General features: G+C 41.7%; 1 protein-coding gene across 1 annotated transcript in view; it reads right to left on the bottom strand.

Moving 5' to 3' along the window:
- Positions 1-286: 286 nt before the first annotated feature.
- The window catches only part of TM9SF3 (transmembrane 9 superfamily member 3), a 93,571-nt gene continuing 70,821 nt past the window's right edge, over positions 287-23,036 (bottom strand). The window contains exons 8-15 of the mRNA XM_077454362.1: positions 21,034-21,128; positions 19,873-20,003; positions 17,108-17,247; positions 16,260-16,328; positions 15,645-15,791; positions 14,906-14,989; positions 5,750-5,826; positions 287-2,458 (exon numbers count right to left, since the gene is read on the bottom strand). Coding sequence (XP_077310488.1) covers positions 2,391-2,458; positions 5,750-5,826; positions 14,906-14,989; positions 15,645-15,791; positions 16,260-16,328; positions 17,108-17,247; positions 19,873-20,003; positions 21,034-21,128 — 811 coding nt within the window. The 3' untranslated portion in view covers positions 287-2,390. The remainder of the gene's footprint in view (positions 2,459-5,749; positions 5,827-14,905; positions 14,990-15,644; positions 15,792-16,259; positions 16,329-17,107; positions 17,248-19,872; positions 20,004-21,033; positions 21,129-23,036) is intronic.

The following is a 23,036-nucleotide window of genomic DNA, read 5'->3' as shown; positions in this document are numbered from 1 at the left end:
AACAGGAATGGGATCCGGGGTGATCTTTCACTGTTTGAGGTGTGTTTAAGGATGCCCCTGTGAACACCAATGTGTAAAGTGTTAGTAGCTGCAGACTTCCTTTAAAAAGTAGTCAGTTCTTCAATTACCTCTGTCAACCATGTATGTGTTTTCACCAAGAAAACTGCAGTTCAAAGGATGCTCTCTCACATCAATGTGGTGATGGTGCTCCTGAAATGTCTAAGTCAACAGTTTGAAAAACAGCAACTAAAACACGTTACCCTAAATCATTCCATGGACGCCCACCTTGGATTATGCTACTTTATGGAAGTAATTGGCAGATACATAATTCACTACTATATATTCCATTTACATTATATGCAGAATTTCCTTTTAAAAAGGTTCACCAAATAAAAGGTTTGCCATGCAGAAGATGCTTAAAGTGAAGCTCCATCCAAAGTGGGAAGCTTTGCTTGTTTGTTAGCTTTTTTACAGTTTGACAGGTACGCATCCCCACTTCCGGGTGACCTCACTGTGCTTCCCTTACAAGAAATGGTGGCAGCAGAAGGAGAGCCTATTGAAAAAAAAAAAAATCAGCTGGGGTGAAGACATCGTGGGATGCCTGGACAGGTAGGTGTTCCAATATTAAAAGTCAGAAGCTACAGTATTTGGTACTTGGGTACTGAAATTTTGCAAGGGCACACCATAAAAAGTTTGGTTAACATCGTGTTAAAAGTATACACAAATCTTAATTTATACACTCTGATTTACTGGCTTCATTTTAATTTTTATTTCTCAATCTGACACATCTTAACATTTTTCAATCAGCTAAACATAGGAGAAAAAAAAAAAAAAAAAAAAGATTTCTGCATTGTCATTGTGTTAAATATATCAGTGCAATCATGTCTAATAAATGTAGAGGAGGGAATAAATAGAAAAAGCAATCTGTATTGAAAGAACTCCACCTTTTGTTCACTGGAACATCAAGTGCTGTACTGAAAAATCACCATTGTTTGAGGACAAATGCAAGGATATTTCTTTCCAAGGCTGAGATGACATCAAGAGGGGGAAAAAAAAAAAACTCACAAAGATGACATCCAGAAATTTTTTTTGTCTGAAAATTTTATTTCAGTTCTCTGAACACTCCAAAGCCACAATGCTTCAGATGTTACACAAGTGTCCAGATAGGATTAACAAAAAAAAAATTATGTTTCTAAATTACAAATTTGACTTTTATGTGTAAGAGCTTCAGAGGAAAAACAGAACAAATTAGACACACACATCAATGGGGAAAAAAAATATATAAAAAAAAAAAAATCATGCAATGGCAGGCAAGATGTGAAAAGCCACCTGACGCCACAGATTTTGTACATCAAAGAATCATCAGAAAAAAAAAAAACTCCTTAATAAACCTGTACATCCAAATACATTTGGGATCTAAACCTAAGTTACATTATTTAATGTTATATACACATCTTCCCATATTTACGTAAAGCCTTCATTGAAACCCCGACAAAATAAAAAAAAAAATCTGGAAAAAATAAACAAAATTATTCCAAAAAAAAAAAAAAAAAAGCAACATTGAAAAGATGGGGGTTACTTTCAGATTTCCGTTAAAATGTCTTCTGTAGACCTCATATGGGTCATAAAAACATATTTTACTATACAGTGAGTTACAGTGCCGAGAACAGCTGTTTTCAGCCCTCTTTGGATGGATTCTTAAAATGCAGTTTCATTTTCTTCTTTCAGAGATAAATATGTGGGGAATTGGTCCAAATACATTGAAAGCTGTTATTTTACATGCAGTTGTTTTCAGTTGTCTTGCCTTGAGAATACAAAATGGAGGCAGGTTTACTGCACGCCACAAACTGGTAGGAAACCCACAGGCAAAATATAAACAGACATTTCTAAAGCGCCAACAAAAATTAAAGAAAAAAGGAAGATTCCTGGAACAGCCATCTTATAGAGTGTTTAGAAGGTACCAAGAAGACTACTAATCAACTAGTTTGAGCAGCCAAGACTCCCTCTTATTTATTGAATGGAACAAATGCTTTAAATAAACTGCGTGTCCTCTTCACTGAAGAGAGCTAGTCTATTCATCTTTTATGAGCTAGTTTTTTTCTTTTTTTTGGGGACGGGAGGTGGGGGGGGGGGGGGTTAGGAGATTAGCCATGTACTGTAGTAATGCTTACTGCATAAAATCCAAGCATTTGCTGTGGAGTTGGAAAGAGCAGTCTGTAAGAAAACTAGGATCAATGAAAGAGATGCCATTTTAAGCCATCCACAGAACGGAGACCAACACAGTACCCAGTGTTCAAACCCAATCTCTTCTGGCACTAATGTGCATGTTTCACCCCCAGCCCTGGAAAAAAGTAGCAACTGATCCACAGTTCCCGTTCTCCCTGGATCTCTCAGTCAATTTTCACATTAGTGTAAATTTTCCGGACAAAGGCACTTGTTCCCATGTAACCAATCGCTCCTATTGGAGGGCAAGATTAAGAAAAAATAATAATTAGTTATGGTCAGAAGTTTCAGTAATCAGTATATTTGCAAATAAGGAAATGGTTCCAATTTACCAGCACAATATACTGTAAACAATGTAGCCAGATTGTGTGCGTCATTTCCTCATTGCAAGCAGCAGTGTGAAATACATAATAATTCAAGGTATGGGAAAACCTGCAACTCTCACCTTCCTCCCACAATGCAGCATTGAGTAGCCAAGAAGTCAATCACCAGGTCTGAATGGGGGGGCATGAGGGAGCAACATTTTTTGGACCCATGTAAGCTCCTGGCCCTATCAACTTAAAAATGCCACCAGGCTTTGCTCTGGCAGATGGGCAGCATATAGGGGGAGTGAACAGAGTTACCAGAAGTATGTAGAAGTCAATTTGAAGTTTGCGAAAGAAAACCATTTCAACTGAGGTTGCATAAATCTTACTTTTACATACATCTTTCTATAGGATTCCAACACCAGTCCAAACTCCTCTCCCATAGGCTGCAGAGACAGACTGTTGCAGCCTCTCTGCAGCAGTTAGATGTGCCTTCTGCCGAGTCCAAGCTAGATTTCTGCAATCTGTGTGATCTTTACCGATTACAGCGCTCTGTCAGCAGTCCTCTGTAGTGAAGGGAAGAGGAGCTTGGACGAGTGCTGGGGCTCTATTGTAAAGATAAGCATAAGACAGGTATAAAATGCATTTTCATGCAGCTTTAGTTGAAACTTTTTTTTTGCGGAGACTTAAAAATCAGTTCTGGTGAACTTGTTTCTTTACCCATATGCACATCAATTTTAAAAACTACCGATTGCTAGTTACTTTGGGGCTTCTCATTGACTATCTCGAAGTTATTGTTTTGCAACCATACAATAGCTCTCAACCCATGCTTACTGTGTAGGAGCACAGGTGTATTCATTACCTGACAGTGGATAGTGCTGGACAGCCATACATATTAGTATCTGCATGGAATCTGTAGGCTCTTCCCATGGTTAAGTGTGCGGTTAGTATCTCACACCCTCCCAGGTGAAAACACGGCAATAGAGAATACACCCACGTAAGCCTAAAGCCCCATACACACTATCAGATTTTCTGCAGATTTTTGTCATTAGATTCATCAAAACTTTTCAGCTGATAGCCTCCCATGACTTTCACTACCATTTATATGCTGATGACACCCAAATCTATCTCTCTGCCCCTCAGCTCACCCCATCAGACCCCATTCACACCTGAGCGTTTTGTAGCCTTAAGCCTGAAGCTACAAAAACGCTGGAGGGGAAAAAATACATTATTCTCAATGGAGATGGTTCACATCTCCACTCCAAGTCGCCTGAAGCCCTACGCCTGAAGCTCAAACAAGTTCCGGACCCTTTTTTGTCGCGCGAATCGGGCTGATTTGGGCGTTTTCATTCCCATAGAAACTAATGGAAACGCTCGATTCGAGCGTTTAGCGCGACAACGAGCGTTTCTATGGGCGTTTTGACGCTGTATCTGCTCAATGCTTAACATCGGTGACCTTTTGCCCTGCACAAATTCGCGACAAAACGCGGTAAAAAACGCTGCAATCGTGGTAAAAAAACGCTGCAACCGCGGTAAAAAACGCCGCAAATCGCGGTAAAAAACACCGCAAAAAACGCTTGAAAAAGCTACGCTCAGGTGTAAATGCAGCCTCAATCTCTTCATGCATCACTGATCTACTAACAGACTTGTCAGCCTGGATGTCACACCACTTCCTCAAACTTAATCTAAAAACCAAGCTCTTAATATTTCCTCCCCCACGTGCCCCTTCGCCTGACTTCTCTGTCAAGATCAATGGCACATCTATCAGTCCATCCCCACATGCCAGGGTGCTAGGGGCAACCTTAGACTCCAAACTGTCCTTTCAGGCCTTTCAGGCCCACATACAAGCCCTGTCCAAATCATGCCGCCTTAGCCTCCGCAACACTTCCAGAATACGCCCCTTTTTAACTAATGACACCACCAAGCTTCTAATTCACTCCCTGGTCATCTCTCGCCTCGACTACTGCAACTCCCTCCTCATTGGATTACCTTTACATAGACTATCCCCTCTTCAGTCCATAATGAATGCCGCTGCCAGACTCATCCACCTTACCAGCTATTCAGTGTCCTCCACCCCTCTCTGCCAATCCCTCCACTGGCTTCCACTCACCCAACGAATACAATTCTAAGTACTAACAAGTTACAAAGCCATCCATAACTCTGCCCCTAGTTACATCACTAATCTAGTCCCAAAATACCAACCAAGCCACTCTCTTCAGTCATCCCAAGACCTCCTGCTCTCTAGCTCCCTTGTCACCACCTCCCATGCTCGCCTCCAGGATTTCTCCAGAGCTTCTCCCATCCTTTGTAAAGCCCTACCCCAATCTGTCCGACTGTCCCCTAATCTATCCATCTTTAGACGATCCCTGAAAACCCTTCTCTTCAAAGAAGCCTATCCTGCTTCTAACTAACACTGTTTTACTTCTATCAGCTCATCCCCCCACAGCTATTACCTTTTGTATCAATTGACCCTTCCTTTTTAGATTGTAAGCTCTAACGAGCAGGGTCCTCCGATTCCTCTTGTGCCAAATTGTAATGCAACTGTAATGTCTGCCCTCATGTTGTAAAGCGCTGAGCAAACTGTTGGCACTATATAAAACCTGTATTATAATAATAATAATAATAATAATAATAATGAAAACCATGTAATATGAGGTCAAACCTTAAGAGCTTCAATTTGTATGCAATCAGGCAGGCCCTTGCTCTACATGGTTTTGATATATCTGAAGACAAAAACATGCAGAAAATCTAATAGTGTGTATGGGGTCTTAGTGTGAGCAGTGAATATAAATCAGGTAGGAAGAACAGACTATGAGCTTGGCTTTAGATTCTCAATATTATAATCCGTAGACCCTTTAGCGGAAAATCAAAGCTTTTTTTTATTATTATTATTAAAGGGTGCCCTTCATCCCTTTGTTTAAAGTAAACTAATAAGATTTGAATGAAAACTAACAGGTGTTAGTTTTATTTCCTGCCCATGTTTATTGCCCAAGTAAACTTCAATGCAAACGTCTTGTGTAAAACACAGACGCTATCAATTTAATAGGAAATGAATGCATAGCGGTAGAGGTTTTATAATCACAGCTTACGCAGTGTCCCCAAATTGCCCAATGCGCGCTTACCGTTACTGTACATTGCTTTTAAAGCAAATACACTGCAAAAATCTATTCCTACACAGATAACATTTTTAATTTCCAACACATATTGTAGGACAAACTTACCACACATAATTCCCAAAGCAGTGCTAAAAACTGCCATGTATCCAAAGTAAAATGATGTCTGAAACAATCCATACATTCTGAACAAAACAAAAAAGGGGAAAATGTATTTACAGGTTAGTATTGAAAAAGAGTCTTCCTTCATATTGCTTACAGCTAAGAACTCAAAACTGAGGAGAAAGATTCACAAAACCCATCAAACATTACTGCAGCGAGTATCGATGGACAATGTCAAATGCCATCTCCCAGATGTTAAGTCAGTGCAAACAAATTAAAAGTAAACATTTTCAAAAAAAAATTAAGAACTTCTCATGCAATTATACAAATATGTGATGTTGACATTTAAATATGTCAGTATATTTTGGGAATTGTATTTTGTAATGTAAAATCTTACAATTTAAATATATTAGATAATTCCTGCTTTCATGTAACAAAATCTTTAGGGACTTTTATTTAAAATAAATATGGGTTTACCTTAAAAAGAATTCACAATAAAAGTGAACACACCAAATATTTAGACTAGCTTGTCTATCCAAAAAAGTCATTAGATACACTGGGGAAGATTTACTAAAGCTGGTGCACACCGAATCTGGGGCAGCTGTGCATAGTAACCAATTGGCTTCTAACTTCAGCTTGTTCAATTAAGCTATGCCAATAAGGCTGGGTTCACACTCGCACAACAAACTCTCCGACATTGGGCGCTCATGTCACATGACATATGAAAAGGAGGATTTTTTGTCATACTTACCTGTAAAATCCTTTTTTTTTTTTTAGTACATGATGGGACAGAGTCAGGCTAATATTCACTACCTGCTGGGTTATACTCCATCTCCAGGTGATTAGACACTGGTATACCAAAGGTCTTTAGACAAAAAGTGATCCCCTATATAACCCCTCCCAAACAGGAAGCACTTCCTTTTTGTAGCAAACACTAAATCTTCAAAAAAATAAAATAAAAAAAAATAAAAAAGGAGGGGATGGATCTCTGTCCCATGATGTACTCAAAGAAAAGGATTTTACAGGTAAGTATGACGAAAAAATCCTATTTTCTTTTTCATACATCATGGGACACAAAGTCAGGCTATACTCATTACCTGCTGGAACATCCCAGAGCAATAGCCTTGACGGGAGGGAGACACCCGGCCAAATGATAGCCATCAGAACTTACACGGCAACCCGTAGTACACTGCGGCCTAAGGCCGAATCCTCGGCTGCTCGAACATTCACTTGATAAAATTTTGTAACAGTATGCACCGAAGACCAGGTAGCAGGCTTACAAATCTGAGCCACAGATTCTGAGCTACACCCCTGGTAGAATGAGCTCTCACCCTAAAGAGGGAGGAGCTTTATATATTTCAGACCGTAGGCCTGAATGATCAAATGATAGACCCAATTGGGAATGGAAGCCTTGGAAGCTGCCTGACAAATCTTGGGTCCTTTTGGTAAACCAAAAAAAGAGTCGATCCTTGGATCTCCGCAGATCTAAACAAATAAACCTCGACTGCCCGGACAATGTCCAATGAGTGCAGTCATCTCTCTTCCGCCAAGCGAGGCTGAGAGAAAGGCAAAATAATGTCTTGATTTAAAAGAAAGGCTGACAGCACTTTTGGCAAAAAGGATGGAACAGGTCTTAACATGACCCTGTCGTGGTGAAGGATAAAGTATGGTTCCCTGCATGAAAGGGCTGCCAACTCCAACACTCTTCTAGCCGAGGTGATGGCCATCAGGAAGGCTAGCCTGCGTGACAGCAAGTCTAATGGAATTTCCTTGATAGATACAAATGGTTGTTTTTGTAACACAGACAGCACAGATTTCAAGTCCCAAGGACACATAGGTGACCTAATGTTGCCCCTTCATAAAGGTTCAGATCAGTGAACGGGAGGCAAAAAGGCCTTTGGAAGAATACCAATAGGGCCGAAACTTTACTTCTGATCGTACTCAAAGCCAATTTGACTTCCACAGCTGACAGTAGAAAAGAGCGAATTCTCCCAATCACGTATTTCCAAGGGTGCCATTTTCTGGCTTCACACCAAGCAATACAAGTCTATCAGACCTTATGATAAATTTTCCTAGCGACAGCTTTTCTAGAATTCACTAGGATAGACACTACTGATCCAGAGATGCCATGGTCCTTTAACACCTTGGCTTCAATAGCCATGCCGTCAAATTAAGAGACTAAACTGGGGTGGAACATAGGACTTTGAGGCAATAGATTGGGGCGACATGGAAGCGTCCATGGCCCATCTATTGTCAGTCTCAGAATCTACGTGAACCAGTGCGTTCTGGGCCTGACTGGTACCACCAGAAAGACTGGAACCTCTTTCCGAACCCTGAGCAACAAATGTGGAAGGAGAGGGATTGGAGGGGAAGCATACAGTGGTGTGAAAAAGTGTTTGCCCCCTTCCTCATTTCCTGTTCCTTTGCATGTTTGTCACACTTAAGTGTTTCGGAACATCAAACCAATTTAAACAATAGTCAAGGACAACACAAGTAAACACAAAATGCAATTTGTAAATGAAGGTGTTTATTATTAAAGGTGAAAAAAAATCCAAACCATCATGGCCCTGTGTGAAAAAGTGATTGCCCCCTAAACCTAACAACTGGTTGGACCACCCTTAGCAGCAACAACTGCAACCAAGCGTTTGCAATAACGTGCAATGAGGCTTTTACAGCGTCCTGGAGGAATTTTGGCCCACTCATCTTTGCAGAATTGTCCTAATTCAGTTACATTAGAGGGTTTTCGAGCATGAACGGCCTTTTTAACCACTTCCCACCCGGCCAATGTATATATACGGCCGGGTGGGAGCCGCCGGCTCCTGATAGGACGTTCAGGAACGTCCTTCAGGAGTAGCGGGATCGCGCCCGCGCAGCGGCGCGATCCCGATGTGCTCGTGTCACCCGGACACGGCACATCTCAGATCGGCAGGAGGGCTCTGTGATTGGCCCTCCTGATCACATGACGGCCGTGTCCAATCACGGCCGTCATGTGATGTAAACAAACAGCCGGTTGCTAGGCAATCGGCTCTCCTCTCCTCACACGGAAGTCACCGCTGAGGAGAGGAGAGCAGATCGCTGCAGCCGGCTGATGATCAGTGAGTATGGGCTGCTTTTCACAGCTTTTTACTCACTGATCATCAGTGTAGTGTAAACACACAACACACCACACAGTGAAAACACAGTCCCCACATATGTCCCCAAAACACACATGTCCCCAAAACATACATGTCCCCAAATAATAAAAACACATGTCCCTAATAATAAAAACTTGTCCCCCACATATGTCCCACTAAAATCACATGTCCCAATGATTATCTGCACACATATGTACGTGATCACCTGCACACATATGTACATGATCATTTGCGTACATATGTCCGTGATCACACAAACCAATTATTATACACTTAACGGAATTTTTTTTACCAAAAACATGTAGCAGAATACATTTTGGCTTAAATTTATGACAAAATTTGATTTTATTGGATTTCTTTTCAAATAGAAAAAAGAAAATATTGTTTTTTTCCCAAATTTCCGCTTTTTTTGCGCTTATATCGCAAAAAAAAAAAAAACGGAGTCGTGAATAAATAACACCAAAATAAAGCTCTATTTGTGAGAACAAAATGATAACAATTTCATTTGGGTACAGTGTAGCATGACCGCGCAATTGTCACTGAAAGCGCTAGAGCGCTGAAAGCTGAAAATTGGGCTGGGAAGGAAGGGGGTGAAAGTGCCCTGTATTGAAGTGGTTAAGGTCATACCACAACATCTCAATAGGATTCAGGTCAGGACTTTGGCTAGGCCACTCCAAAGTCTTCATTTTGTTTTTCTTCAGCCATTCGGTGGTGGACTTGCTGGTGTGTTTAGGATCATTGTCCTGCTGCAGAACCCAAGTTCGTTTCAGCTTGAGTACACGAACAGATGGTCGGACATTCTCCTTCAGGATCTCTTGGTAGACAGCAGAATTCATAGTTCCTTTTATCACGGCAAGTCTTCCAGGTCCTGAAGCAGCAAAACAGCCCCAGACCATCACACTACCACCACCATATTTTACTGTTGGTATAATGTTCTTTTTATGAAATGCAGTGTTCCTTCTACGCCAGATATACTTGGACACACACCTTCCAAAGAGTTCCACTTTTGTCTCATCGGTCCACAGAATGTTGTCCCAAAAGTCTTGGGGATCATCAAGATGTGTTGTGGAGAAATTGAGACGAGCTTTGATGTTCTTTTTGCTCAGCAGTGGTTTTCTCCTTGGAACTCTGCCATGCAGGCCATTTTTGCCCAGTCTTTTCCTGATGGTGGAGGCATGAACGCTGACCTTAACTGAGGCAAGTGAGGCCTGCAGTTCCTTGGACGTTGTTGTGGGGTCTTTTGTGACCTCTTGGATGAGTTGTCGCTGCGCTCTTGGGGTAATTTTGGGCGGCCGGCCACTCCTGGGAAGGTTCACCACTGTTCCATGTCTTCGCCATTTGTGGATAATGGCTCTCACTGTGGTTCACTGGATTCCCAAAGCTTTGGAAATGGCTTTATAACCCCTTCCAGACTGATAGATCTCAATTACTTTCTTTCTCAATTGTTCCTGAATTTCTTTGGGTCTCGGCATGATGTGTAGCTTTTAAGGATCTTCTGGTGGACCTTACTGTGTCAAGCAGCTCCTATTTAAGTGATGCCTTGATTGTGAACAGGTGTGGCAATAATCAGGCCTGAGTGTGGCTAGAGAAATTGAACTCGGGTGTGGAAAACCACAGTTATAGTATGTTTTAACAAGGGGGGCAATCACTTTTTCACACAGGGCCATGATGGTTTGGATTTTTTTTCACCTTTAATAATAAACACCTTAATTTACAAATTGCATTTTGTGTTTACTTGTGTTGTCCTTGACTATTGTTTAAATTGGTTTGATGTTCCGAAACACTTAAGTGTGACAAACATGCAAAGGAACAGAAAATGAGGAAGGGGGCAAACACTTTTTCACACCACTGTAAGTCAGGGAGTACAGTCTCCTTGGAACCATCAGAGCATCTGCTCCGAATGCCAGAGGATCCCTTGTTTGGGACACAAATTGCTGTAGCTGGTTGTTGAACCTGGATGCCAATAGGGCGACCTCTGGCCATCCCCAAAGCTGGCAAATTTCCTGGAACACCCCTGGGTGTAGGGACCATTCCCCCTGGGCAGAACTGCTGGTGGCTGAGATAATCTGCCTTCCAGTTGTCTACTCCCACGATATGGACTGCCGATATAAAATCAGCACCTGTCCCTCTGCCCAGGCTAGTATGTGGTTCACCTCCTTCAGAGCTGAACGACACCTGGTACCGCCTTGGTGGTTTATATGGGCCACCGCAGTGGCATTGTCAGACTGAACCCTGGAAGGGCAGTCCTGAAGCTCCACCGTCCAGGACCCCAGGACCAGACGTAGTGCCAGTAATTCCAGGATGTTGATTGGCAGGACCTGTTCTGTCCCTGACCATTTCCTCTGAGCTGTGAGCCCTGCTAGGGTCGCTCCCAGCCTGAGAGACTGCTATCTGTAGTCAGTACTCTCCAAGTTAACCTGTGAAAGGGAAAATCCTCTCCTGCTATAATCCTTCAAACACCAGTTTAGGCTTAATAATGCCTGAAGAGATAAGCACATTGGATAATCCAGGATTTTTCCTCTTCTGATCCAGGCCAACAAATGTTTTAAAGGCCTGGAATGGAACTGGGCATAGGGCACTGCCTCAAAAGGAGGATACCATCCTCCCTAGAAGACTCATACAGAACCGAATGGAGGGTTGTCTGGTGCCCCTTAAGGCTGCTTTCACACTGGGGCGGTATTCAGGCGTTACAACGCTAAAAATAGCGCCTGTGTAGCGCCTGAAAAAAACCGGCCCCTTTCAATCCAGTGTGAAAGCCGGAGGGCTTTCACACTGGAGTGGTGCGCTGGCAGGACAGTGAAAAAAGTCCTGCTAGCCGCATCTTTGGAGCGGTGTATTCACCGCTCCTACCCATTGAAATCAATGGGACATCGAGGCAATACCGCCGGCAAAGCGCCGCTGCAGCGGCGCTTTGCGGGCAGTTTTAACCCTTTTTCGGCCGCTAGCGGGGGTTAAAACCACCCCGCTAGCGCCCGCAGACCGCCGCTAAAACGACGGTAAAGCGCCGCTAAAAATAGGGGCGCTTTACCGCCGACGCCCGCACCGCCCCAGTGTGAAAGGGGCCTAACTGACGCACCTGAACCTTCAGTGCACAGATCCTTACAGGTGGCAAGAATACTCTTGCTTAAACGGTATCTAAGATCAGACCTAAATACTTCAGTCTTTGAGATGGTTTCAAGGCTGACTTTTTGGTATTTATAATCCAGCCTTAGCTTTTCAAATACTGCACTGTGCATATTATGCTATGTTCTAGAGCCTGTAATGAGCCACAAACTGAAAATGACGTTCCTCTACTGCAAAACGCAGGGACCTCTGATGAGGCTGAAAGATATGAGAGGCGTATTTACACATAGCTATCAATGGAGGCTAGAAAATCTCCCCTCTGGAGTGAGGCTACTACTGAGCGGACAAACTCCATCCGAAGGGCTGTATCCGTAGATACTTGTTCAGGGATCTTAGGTCCAAAATAGACCTTGTGTCCTGTTTAGTTCCTGAACCAAAAACAGGTTTGAGTAAAAAAAAAAAAAAAAAACCTGTGCCCCTTTTGGAAAACCTCTACAATCACTCTGATGCACTAGATCAGGGGTAGGGAATGTCGGCTCTCCAGCTGTTTTGAAACTACAAGTCCCATAAGGCATTGCAAGACCCTAACAATCACAGGCATGACTCCCAGAAGCAGAGGCATGATGGGATTTGTAGTTTCAAAACAGCTGGAGAGCCAAGGTTCCCTACCCCTGCACTAGATGAGGTAGTGTCTGAAGCAATACGTTTTTTGGAGGATCCAAGGAAACGCTTGATCTCAAAAACCTGAGGGGAGAACCCCTGCAACTCCAGCATGTAACCGCGAGATATAGTTGGTGACATACTCATCCTGAATTATTGTTCTGCAAAGTGCAGCAGCCTTCCCCCCACACTATGGACTATAACCCAGCAGGTAATGACTATTAGCCTGAGTCTGTGTCCCATGATGTATGAAAAAGAAATCAAATGTTTCCCTATGAGAGCCATCTTACTTTGAAAATGCTCCCTGCACAACTTTGGTCCGACTTTGATCCCACTTCAGCCCATTGATTATCACTGATCCGACTTTGGCATGCAATTTGTGCTCTGATGATCTTGAAGGAGAACCCCACACCAAGAAAAAAATATATAAAAATCTCCCTCTATCCGCCATCTTCTGCCTGGTCTACTCTCTTCTCCCTCTGTTCTTCTGATGTTGCCTCAAAGCGCTCTTCCGGTGTATTGCCAGATCTACCATGTGCCATGACTTACAAAAGACATGGGGCGGGGCCACTCGGTGATGCAACAGAGGCCATGATGTCCCAGGTGGTGAGGTCGTAAGGGGATGTGGCCTCTGACGTCACCGGATGGCCTCCGCACTATGTCCTTATAAGTCATAGCGCATCTTGCATTACGTCAGGAAAGAGCATCAAGGCAACATCAGAAGAACAGAGGGAGAAGACAGCACAGAGGAGACCCGGCAGAGGCAGACAGCGGACAGAGGGAGAAGAACTGTAGAGGGCTAGAAGACATCAGCGGAGAGCAGAAGAGAACTGGTAGGGCCGAACATATCAGCAGAGGCAGCAGAAGAACCGGTGTACTGTGTTTTATTTTTGATCATTTTTTTTTTTTATTTTTTTTTATTTTTTAAGGTGAATGGGTAGGGGTACAATGTTCCCGATACTCATTCACATAGTGTGGGGGGCTGGGATTTGGTGACCCCTTGTTAAAGGAATTCCGGTAAACCACCCACAACCAACAGCCAGAATTGTCGAGAAGAGGCCCTTGTACTCATCAACATGGGGACAAGGAGCTTTGTGGGGCCCCAAAGCACCCCCCCCCCCATTTTGAGGGCACGCAGCCTGTTATGGTTCAGAGGTGGGGTGCTCGCTCTCTTGTCTCCACCCCCTTTCCTGACCTGCCGGGCTGTGTGCTTGAATAAGGCTCTGGTATGGATCCCCGTTCATTGAATTCAGACAGATGTCGGACTTCAAGTTGCAGGGCAAAGTCTGATCCTGTCGTGTCATGACAAGGTGAGAATACAGCCTAAAACCTAGAAGCAGATTGGTTATGCACAGCTGCACCAGGTTCTCTGTGCACCAGTTTTTGTGAATCCCCTTTTGCCACCAAGCTGAACTTCTTGCCTTTATATACTAGGTTATACTCCCAGATCTCGCACTTATGGCGATATTAAAGGATGTTTTTGACCAGTGCCCCAATAGCAAGCCGGTGTTACGGGGACACGGGTGTGTGCTCGTTCCGAGCCCAGCTATATGCGTCCATAAGACAGTCACGGCTCAGCCTGGCCTCTTTCTCCTCATTGGCTCACTGGCTGTGACAGACATGTTTCATGTGATCTCGCTGCCGTGTTAGCCAATGAGGATCAGGATAGAATGCATGAAGGTAAAAAACCTTTGGCCTTTACAGTTACTTTAAACATAAGTTTACCTTTTCAAAAATAAATAAATGCACGTTTTTGCAGTTAAAAAATGTGCCTTTATTATTTTTATTGGGAGTCTGGAAAGCATTGCACCCCTGATTAGCATATCTAGGATGCCACGCAGGAACTCCTGCAGACTCTGTGTAAGCGATCTGCTCGTATGGGCAGGCAGTTGCGCGCTGACAGGAATCCTCAATGACCTACCTTGAGCACTCAACAGCACCCTGGTAGTTCAATGAGAACTAAAAAGCCGACATCCGCAAAGGGTTTCAGTACTTATAATTTCCCTTGCTCAGAACTCTGAATGAATGATGCGGCCGGCTGGATGACAGCAGGAATATGGCCAGCTTCAGCAGTAACATGTTACACCTTAAATATGGGTGGAAGATGTTTTTAAAAAGGTGAACTTATCCTTTAACAGGGGACATTACAAGGTATGAGCCTGGTGAGATTTTGAACTCAGTCCTGCAATACCTCCCCCCTGACCCAGATACAATGCTTGTGCTCCCTATTCCCAGCTGGAATGCACAGCAAATAAACGTCCAAAATAAAAAAAACTCCACATACAAAAGACAGCGCGACACTTACTTCGTTTTGAAAAAGTAGTAGTAAAAGGAGTACATGTAAACATAGATTGCAGTGGAGGCAGCAGAAAGAAAACTTGTCCATTGCCTGCAAAAGGAAACAAAAAAACTTACTTTGCATTCTTTATTGTTAAGATTTGCTGAAAGCAGCAGTTGCATACAATTTCATAAAAAATTAGATTACTTGACATCCTAAAATAATCACTGCTAAGAAGGTATTTTGGTCAAAAGTGCCCGAGTCAACTAAATTTCGCAGCTTAAAGTATGCAGAGAAAAATGTATATTCAAATTTCTACAAAAAATTTATAGAAAACAAATCTGAAAGGGAGTTTCTCTGGAATTCATCATGTACAGATCATGCCATCTCTGCTTCTTAAAGGAAACTTGCTTAGATAAAGAAATAAAGAATGTGATTGTTGACCCCCTGAAATTCTTGTTGCCTGACCTCTGTATTTTCTAAGTCACAGTCCAGGAACAATCAAGCATTCCAATAGTGAGATCTGAGCTTATCTGTATACTTGTACCCGGTCAGTGACGCCAAGTACAGACGTGAATCAGCTTGACAGCCTGTCCATTAGCATTTTCAGAAGCAGTAGTCAGTACTGCCAACTTGGATAATCCTATCCATCATGTGTAACGTTCAAGGTGGCCCTGCCCAGCAAATCTATCCATTGACCTGAATGCCAGGTGACCAAATTTTACAAGATCTAGTCTTTCATGCATATATTCACCAAGTCACTTACCACCTGTAATCCTCGGCATTTAGAAGGAAGTATGTACAAACAATAGTTACGCAAACAGTCACAATGCAGAGGATGACTAAAACCAACATCATAAAGCCATATACATAGTAGATCTTGTACGCCCAGAAAGAGGTAAATATGAAATACCTGGGGGAAAAAAAGAAAAGAAAAAAAAGTCAAAAGTTGTTCTGTAATGTGCAGTCTCCTTTCAGCTAAAAGGAAAGTATTTAAACCATTTATCAGCTGCTTAATCTGGCCAAACACCAATAGAACCTCCTGCTGCAGCAGTTTATCCATGCATTGACAGTCAGCCCCGCCGCCTATTAAAATACTCCAAATGTTGTTCAGCTGACAATCATCTGCCCCCAACTCGTTAGACTTTTTGATCAAAGGGTGTTGGGAGAGATAGGCAGCAGATGGGGTTAGCCACTGAGCGAATTTTAGCTGGTTCATCAGGAAAAAGCTCAAATTTAATTTTGTGCACAGCTAGCTTTAGCCTTTTTTTTTTTTTTATTATTTACACCTAGCTTACTTTCATTTTTACTTATATTCTCATCAATAATGTGAGCTGCTTCTCAACAGTTATAAACAAAAGTGGAAAAAAGACAAACTTACATTTCAATAAAAATGGATCCAAATGGTAGTATTCCACCAAGGCATACAATGACAGCTGGTTCCATGAACCTGTGGAAAGCAGAATAAAGGGGAATGAGTGTATTTAGCACAGAGTACAGCTGATACATTTGTCCTTAAAATAAAAAGCTGGGTGTGCATCTAAAAGGGTCAGTCAACTACATTGCATAAACTTTGCTGCATACAAGGTTAAAATCTACAAAGAAATATATCTGGAAAATACGGGCACTACTATAGATTATATTGCAGAAGTGGGCATTGTAAATTGTTGGTGGTCCTGAAAAAGCACACAAATCTGGAAGTCCAACAACATCAATGGTTAGGTATTCTGAATCACTGACTTAAAAAGACATAAGGTTGAAAGTTTGGAGCTTGCACCTCAAAGATGCCTATAATGAGAAATATGAAGGTTGCCACTGCCAACCCTCCTCCTAAAAATACTACTAAAGTGTTCTCATTTAAGGCCAATAACGCAAAAGTATTAAAATCACCATATCAGTATTAGAGTCAGGCAACTAGCATTTTCATGTTATCAATGGCTGCCTTTCTCTTAACAGGTCTCCTTTAAAAAAATTAAAAAAACACAAGTATGCAATGGCAGGTACATTATTATTTTTCAGACAGGTACGCTTAACCCCAAGAACCTATGCTCAGTTTGCAATTGCTCCTAAGCCTTTTTTTCTTATATTTTTGATGTTATTCTCTGGATTAGTTTGACACAGAGTTCCATTAGAAAACAAACTTATTTAACCTAAAACGTTCTTGCACCCCCGTAATAAAAACTTAACTTTTTCAGATGCAAAACATACTTTGTGCTGATAAAACCTTACCACTTTTTCTCTGGGATGGGTCGCGGAACTGCATTGACACGACAGGGGAAGTTGGGCTGTCCTGCCAAATTTCGACCAAGTATTGTTCCCACTAGGTTCAATGGAAGGATCACAAAGAAACAAATGCAGCATACAGCAACCTAGGACAGCAAAGTCACATGAATTACTAAGCAGCCATTCAGTGAGGAGATCAGGGCTACATTCATTCCAGGGGCATTCTGTAGATTTCCGGTGGATCAATCACTGACAGCTACAGAGATTACCCTGCTCTTTCACCGTCACTAAATGGGTCTGATGCCAATCACACCCACATAATGTAAGAGAAGCATAAAACACATGAATATTTGTCTGAATCAGTGGAAACACTGATGTATTATGTTATCTGTGAGAAAGCATGATTTAGAAGTTGCAGCACCGCTTTCTCCCTACTGATTCAGGGTTAACATGTTCTGTACTGCAATCTCTCACTATCTCTACACATTAATCAGCAACACACAATGCTAGTGTGGGGGGAATATTGAAGCCTTATTTCCCTCTAAAAAAGTTCAATGTTCTCTACATACTTTATTAGATAAAGATATTTCAGGCATGCAACTTTTGAAAGGGCTTTCATTAGCTGTCAGCTAAAGTGGCCTATCAAAAAGCTTCAAAGAATGTAAATTTTTTCTGTTAAAAAAAAAAGAATGTAAATTAGTAATGCAACAAAACACTACCACATTGTCTAAAGTCAAAAACACATTAAATACAAAACCTGGCTAAAGCACAATAAGTTTACATATAGGAAAGTAGTAAGGAAAAAAATTTCACCAGAGAGGTATTTCCAATCCTGGTGCAGAAATATAAAAAAAAAAAAAAAAAAAAAAACATGCTTGGAATATAAACTGTATCTAACAAGTCAGAGCAGGCTTAATTTGTAAGCAGAGTGCCCATACACAATTACTTTGGACAACATCCAGACATGTAAAATGCCAAGCTTAAGTTATGCCTTTCTTAGAAAAGGCAAATCCTTGGGTGACCCCAGTTAACATGCAAAGTAAAGCATGGTGCTTTAGGTTGGACATGAAGTTGTGTACTTAAAATGAAGAGAGGGATTAAGCAGAGTCACAGAACCAAAAAGTAATCTTTAATGCAGGTGGAATGCCCTGCTGTCAGCATTCCTGAAGCGTGAATCAGATTACTACTAAGAAATGAATTATTGGTAAAACGCATGTTCAGCACATGTCAAAAAATTAGCTTCAGAACTTTGACAGGACAGGGGATTTGTGCTGGTATTATACAGAAAATAATAAGATTCCCTACCACTTCAGTATGAAATTAGGATATAAAAACAAGAGGTTTAAATAACTGTTCCAGCAATTACCACATTCCACGATCAGTACCATGTGTGCAAACATTCATTTCCTTATGAGAATTAGTAGATTAATAAAGGAGATCTGAACACAGATTGGTGACCTTTCAAACTTATGTTGGAGAGTAACAAATCCATTATCTTAACACGAGACATAAGCATCGGGGAAAATACAGTAGTGCTTTTCCCATAAACAATCAGCTCAGCAGCACCATCTAGTGACAAAAGACCAGATTACAGCTTTAGGCAAGTGCCCAAATTGTAAGCAATCCAGAATAGCAAAAGTGCTTTACTATTTTCACACAAAACAAAAATGCCTAGCTCCAGTTCTATATTTGTTTTTAGGATGTAGTGAATTATGCAATACCGAGCTTGCCAAGCAAAATCAATCAACCCTACATTGTGACGTGTATGGGGCCATTAACAACTGAGTACAGAAGTTGAGAAATTGGAAGTTCACAATAAGATGGTAGAAATAATGATTTTTTTTTTGTTTTTGAACGGTCAGTAATCCAAAGCATCCGCTTTGTTTCTCACTCCCAGCAGCTTAAAAAAAATTAATAGGAGGTGGGGGGAGTGAATATCTAAAGTAAACCAATATACTTTGCACTCCCCAGCTGATTGCTGGCGTTATAAATAAAACCATGAAAATGCAAAAAGAGCAAAACAATGAATAAGCTACTATTCATATAAAATGTGTTAGGATTACCTAAAATCAGCATGTTTGTTATCACTCATCTTGTAAATGATTATACTGTATTGTCAGTGCGATAATAGAGCTGTGATGTGTTTGGCTGGCAATAAATGGTTTTGACTTGACTGAAGGCCTGATCAGGTGTAAAGCAAAGTAAAAGCTGGCAAACAATGGCTTACTCAAAGGAAATGTATACACCTCTCCTAGATTTTTCTTCTGCTATATTAAATATCTTTCTGGTCTAATGTAACCGAGCCAATAAGCAATACATTATAAAGAACACTGCCAGGCCGCATGAGCGCTTTCATACATCAGTGACAGTGTTCCGTCCAAAAATGTCCGCCTATCGAATAGTGTCCGCTGTGTACTGCGCAGGCACATTACGGAGGACAAGGAGATTTGGAAAATCTCTGAAGATGAACGCCGCCTGCGCAATGAGTTCAGGTGCAAGCCCCACCATCCAAGTGGACATAGGGCTGCACATAGTTAGAGGGCCCCTCATGAGCTCCCTACGCTTCGGCAATGGCCTCGGTTCTTTTATAACTATGTCCACTTGGATGGTGGGGCTTGAACCTGGACTCACGGTGCAGGCGCCGTTCATCTTCGGCTATTTTCAGAATCTGCTTGTCATGGGTACTGCGCATGCGCAGTACACAGCGGACACTATCCGATGGGGACAGTATTTGACTGGACACCGGCAACTTAAAAAATCTGCTCACTTACCATTGTTCCAAATGGGATTGCTCTGGAAGCATGATAATAGATGGCAATGAAATTGATGAAGAATGCTGTCCCACAAACCATTGCTGGGATTAGGAAAGCTCCAATGAACATTTGCTTTATCCACCGTCGACCTACAATGGATTAATCATAGCGGTTATTGACACACGAATGAGACCTGCAATTTATTAGTTACACTACAATCTGCAGGTACTGAAATGCTGATAGTTTTCCTCTTTGCTGGTCTAAAAGAGTAGGAAAATACTGCACACTTGTAAATTGGCACATGGAGGTTCAGGATAGTAGATGTCTCACCATCACCTACCTATTTTTGCTCTAATGATTACACTGCAACCACCCAGGAATCTTCCCCTTGAACTCAAGAATACTACAAAGAAATCATCCTCTTTTCTCCACTGAGAGGGGATGTTCGGTGCTCCATATTAGCGATTATCCAATATAAGCAGAAATCTATTTGCAATAATGAGCTCTTTTGAAGACCGGAATCATTAGCACTTTACGATTAACCCCTATTTGGTTCACTAGTCACAAGTCATGCTTACATAGGTTTCTGCCTGCATTTATGGGACTGTGCATGATCACCCTTACTAATGTTAAATTAAATCATCACGCCACACCACAAATTATTTTGTTTATTATTAATTAAAACATGCTAAAAATGCAAATCAGTAAAATCAAATTACATAATTAATTTCAAAAATTAATGAATACTAAACAGCTCTACATACTAAATTATACCCAAAAAAACACAAAAAAAACAAACAAAAAAACAACCACAGCACATTTAAATGGTGGAGGAAACCATTTACATCTCTGTATTCATTTTTACTACAATAACCCACCTAAAAACCCAAAGTGTAGAGAACTGATAGTATTTTGTACCCAGCCGCTGTAAAATTTAAATTCACTACAAAAATTAGAGTGTAAAAAATAAGGATTTTGCTGCGTCTCAATAGAAACATGAGCTGCAATCCATATCCCTCAGCTGCCAATGTTTCAAAGAACCTAGAGCTGCAAACTCAGGTTTCACCCTGGCTGTGTAGAGGCAATTCTTGACAGTGCAATTGGTCAATTTAGACCAATTGCAGACAGATAACGGCAGTTATAATGAGAGAACATTTCTTAGTAGAAAAATAAATTTACCTCCTTGTCTGGCATAGAGACTTCCTCCAAAGTAACCATTGACAGGGGATGTTGCAGCATAAACAAATATTGCTGTGCTTAGCATTGAACCTCTCCTAGAAAAGAAAAGGAAAAAAAAACGCATTTAATCATCATAGACCTAATACACATATGCTCAAATAATATACAAGTGATATCACTTTAATTACTGACAATCAGGCAAGAAGAGACATCCCTCTCCCAAAATTCCACCAACTGGTCTCCGTTCCCAGATGTTTAGAGAGTATTTTTGAAAGAAGAGGGGATGCTATACCATGGTAAACATGGCCCTTTCCCACCTTTTTGGAATTAGGGTTGTACTTTTCCAGCTTTTTGTTGCCCTGTCCTATCTTTTTTTCGAGACATGATGCTGCCATCAATTTCAAAGTCACTTAATTTTTTTTCTTTTTTCTTAAAATGGTAGATTTTCTCAATTTAAAACATTTGATATGTTTTCTATTCTGAATAAAATACGGTTGTATGAGATTTGAAAATCATTGCATTCTGTGTCTAAGTAGATTTTACACAGCATCCTTTTTTTGGGGGGGAATTGTGTAGTATGGTTATCAAAATAAAACAGGTGCTACAGAATTAATGTACAAATCATGTGTTAACTAAAATGGGGATTAGCAGAGTCTCCGACCAGGAGCCAGAACTCATTCTCAAGCGACAGATTACACTTAATTTTTTTTTTCCCCAAGTACTCGCCGATACCAATTTAGGGAGATCAAGATTAGGGGGAGTGGGGGGGGGGGGGGGTTGTCTCCATCATCTATCAGGGAGCTGTGTAGTATTAGAAAAGCAGGGGAGTGATATGGGGCTGGAAAAATAATAAAAACAAAATGGACAGAAAAGCAGCAGCAGGCGAGAGAGCGATCACCACCATCTGATACCGTGGTCATTGCGATCATCTGTAAGCTTAAAGGCCCAGGCTGGGTTATAGCCACCTACCTTTAAAGCTTGCCGTCTGGTAAGCAAAATCTACAGCCCAGCAGTGCTGCCCATCAGTGCCACCCATGAGTGCCCACCAATGCCACCTATCAATGAATGAATGAATGAAATACTTATATAGCGCACAATGCGAACTGAATCGCCTCTAGGCGCTGTGGCGAGCTTTGATCATCTGCTAAAAGAGGAAGGTCTTGAGTTTTTTCCTAAAAGCCAAGTGATTTTCTTCCAGGCGGATGTTGATTGGTAGAGCATTCCATAGCCGAGGCCCTTGGACAGCGAATCTCCGATCCCCCTTGGATTTATACCGGGCTTTGGGCACGAGGAGGTTTTTGTTGGCTGATCGAAGACTGCGGTTTGGTGTGTAATGATTTATTTTCTCCATTAGGTATTGCGGAGCTTCTCTATGCACGCATTTGTGGGTGAGGCAAAGGGTCTTGAACGTGATCCGATTTTTTACGGTTAGCCAATGTAAGCTCCTCAGTGAAGGAGAAATGGATTCCCAGGGTTTTTTTCCTGTTATCAGCCTTGCCGCCGTGTTTTGGATCAGTTGTAATCGCGCAAGTTGATATTGTGGTAATCCTATGTAAAGCGAGTTTGCGTAGTCCAGTTGTGAATTAATGATTGTTCCAACTACCACTGCTTTGTCATTCTTTGGGATAAAAGGGATGAGTCTGCGAAGCATTCGCAGCAGATGGTGAGATCGACTGACTACAGATCCTATTTGCACATCCATTGACATTTGTGCGTCTAAAATAACCCCGAGACTCTTCGCTTTGGTCTTTGGGGAGATAGTCTGCCCAAAGACGGTTGGTGGAGACCAGGAGGTTTTGGTTGCGGGCTTATGATTTGGGTGTAAGATAAGAAGCTCTGTCTTTGATTGGTTCAGCTGGAGGGAGTTGGTGGTCATCCAGTCCTCTATTGATTTGAGGCAGTTTTCAAGTTGTTGTTGGTGATCTTTTTTTCCATTGATCCGGAAATAAAGTTGCGTGTCGTCAGCGTAAGAGTGGAAGCAGAGATCTGAGCATCTGATGATT

Source organism: Lithobates pipiens, unplaced genomic scaffold (assembly GCF_037356315.1).
Source record: "Lithobates pipiens isolate NorthernLeopardFrog02 unplaced genomic scaffold, aLitPip1_a1.2 Scaffold_25, whole genome shotgun sequence".
Classification (NCBI taxonomy): domain Eukaryota; kingdom Metazoa; phylum Chordata; class Amphibia; order Anura; family Ranidae; genus Lithobates; species Lithobates pipiens.
Note: the sequence above shows the minus strand (reverse complement) of the source record. Positions and strands in the feature narration are given on the sequence as shown.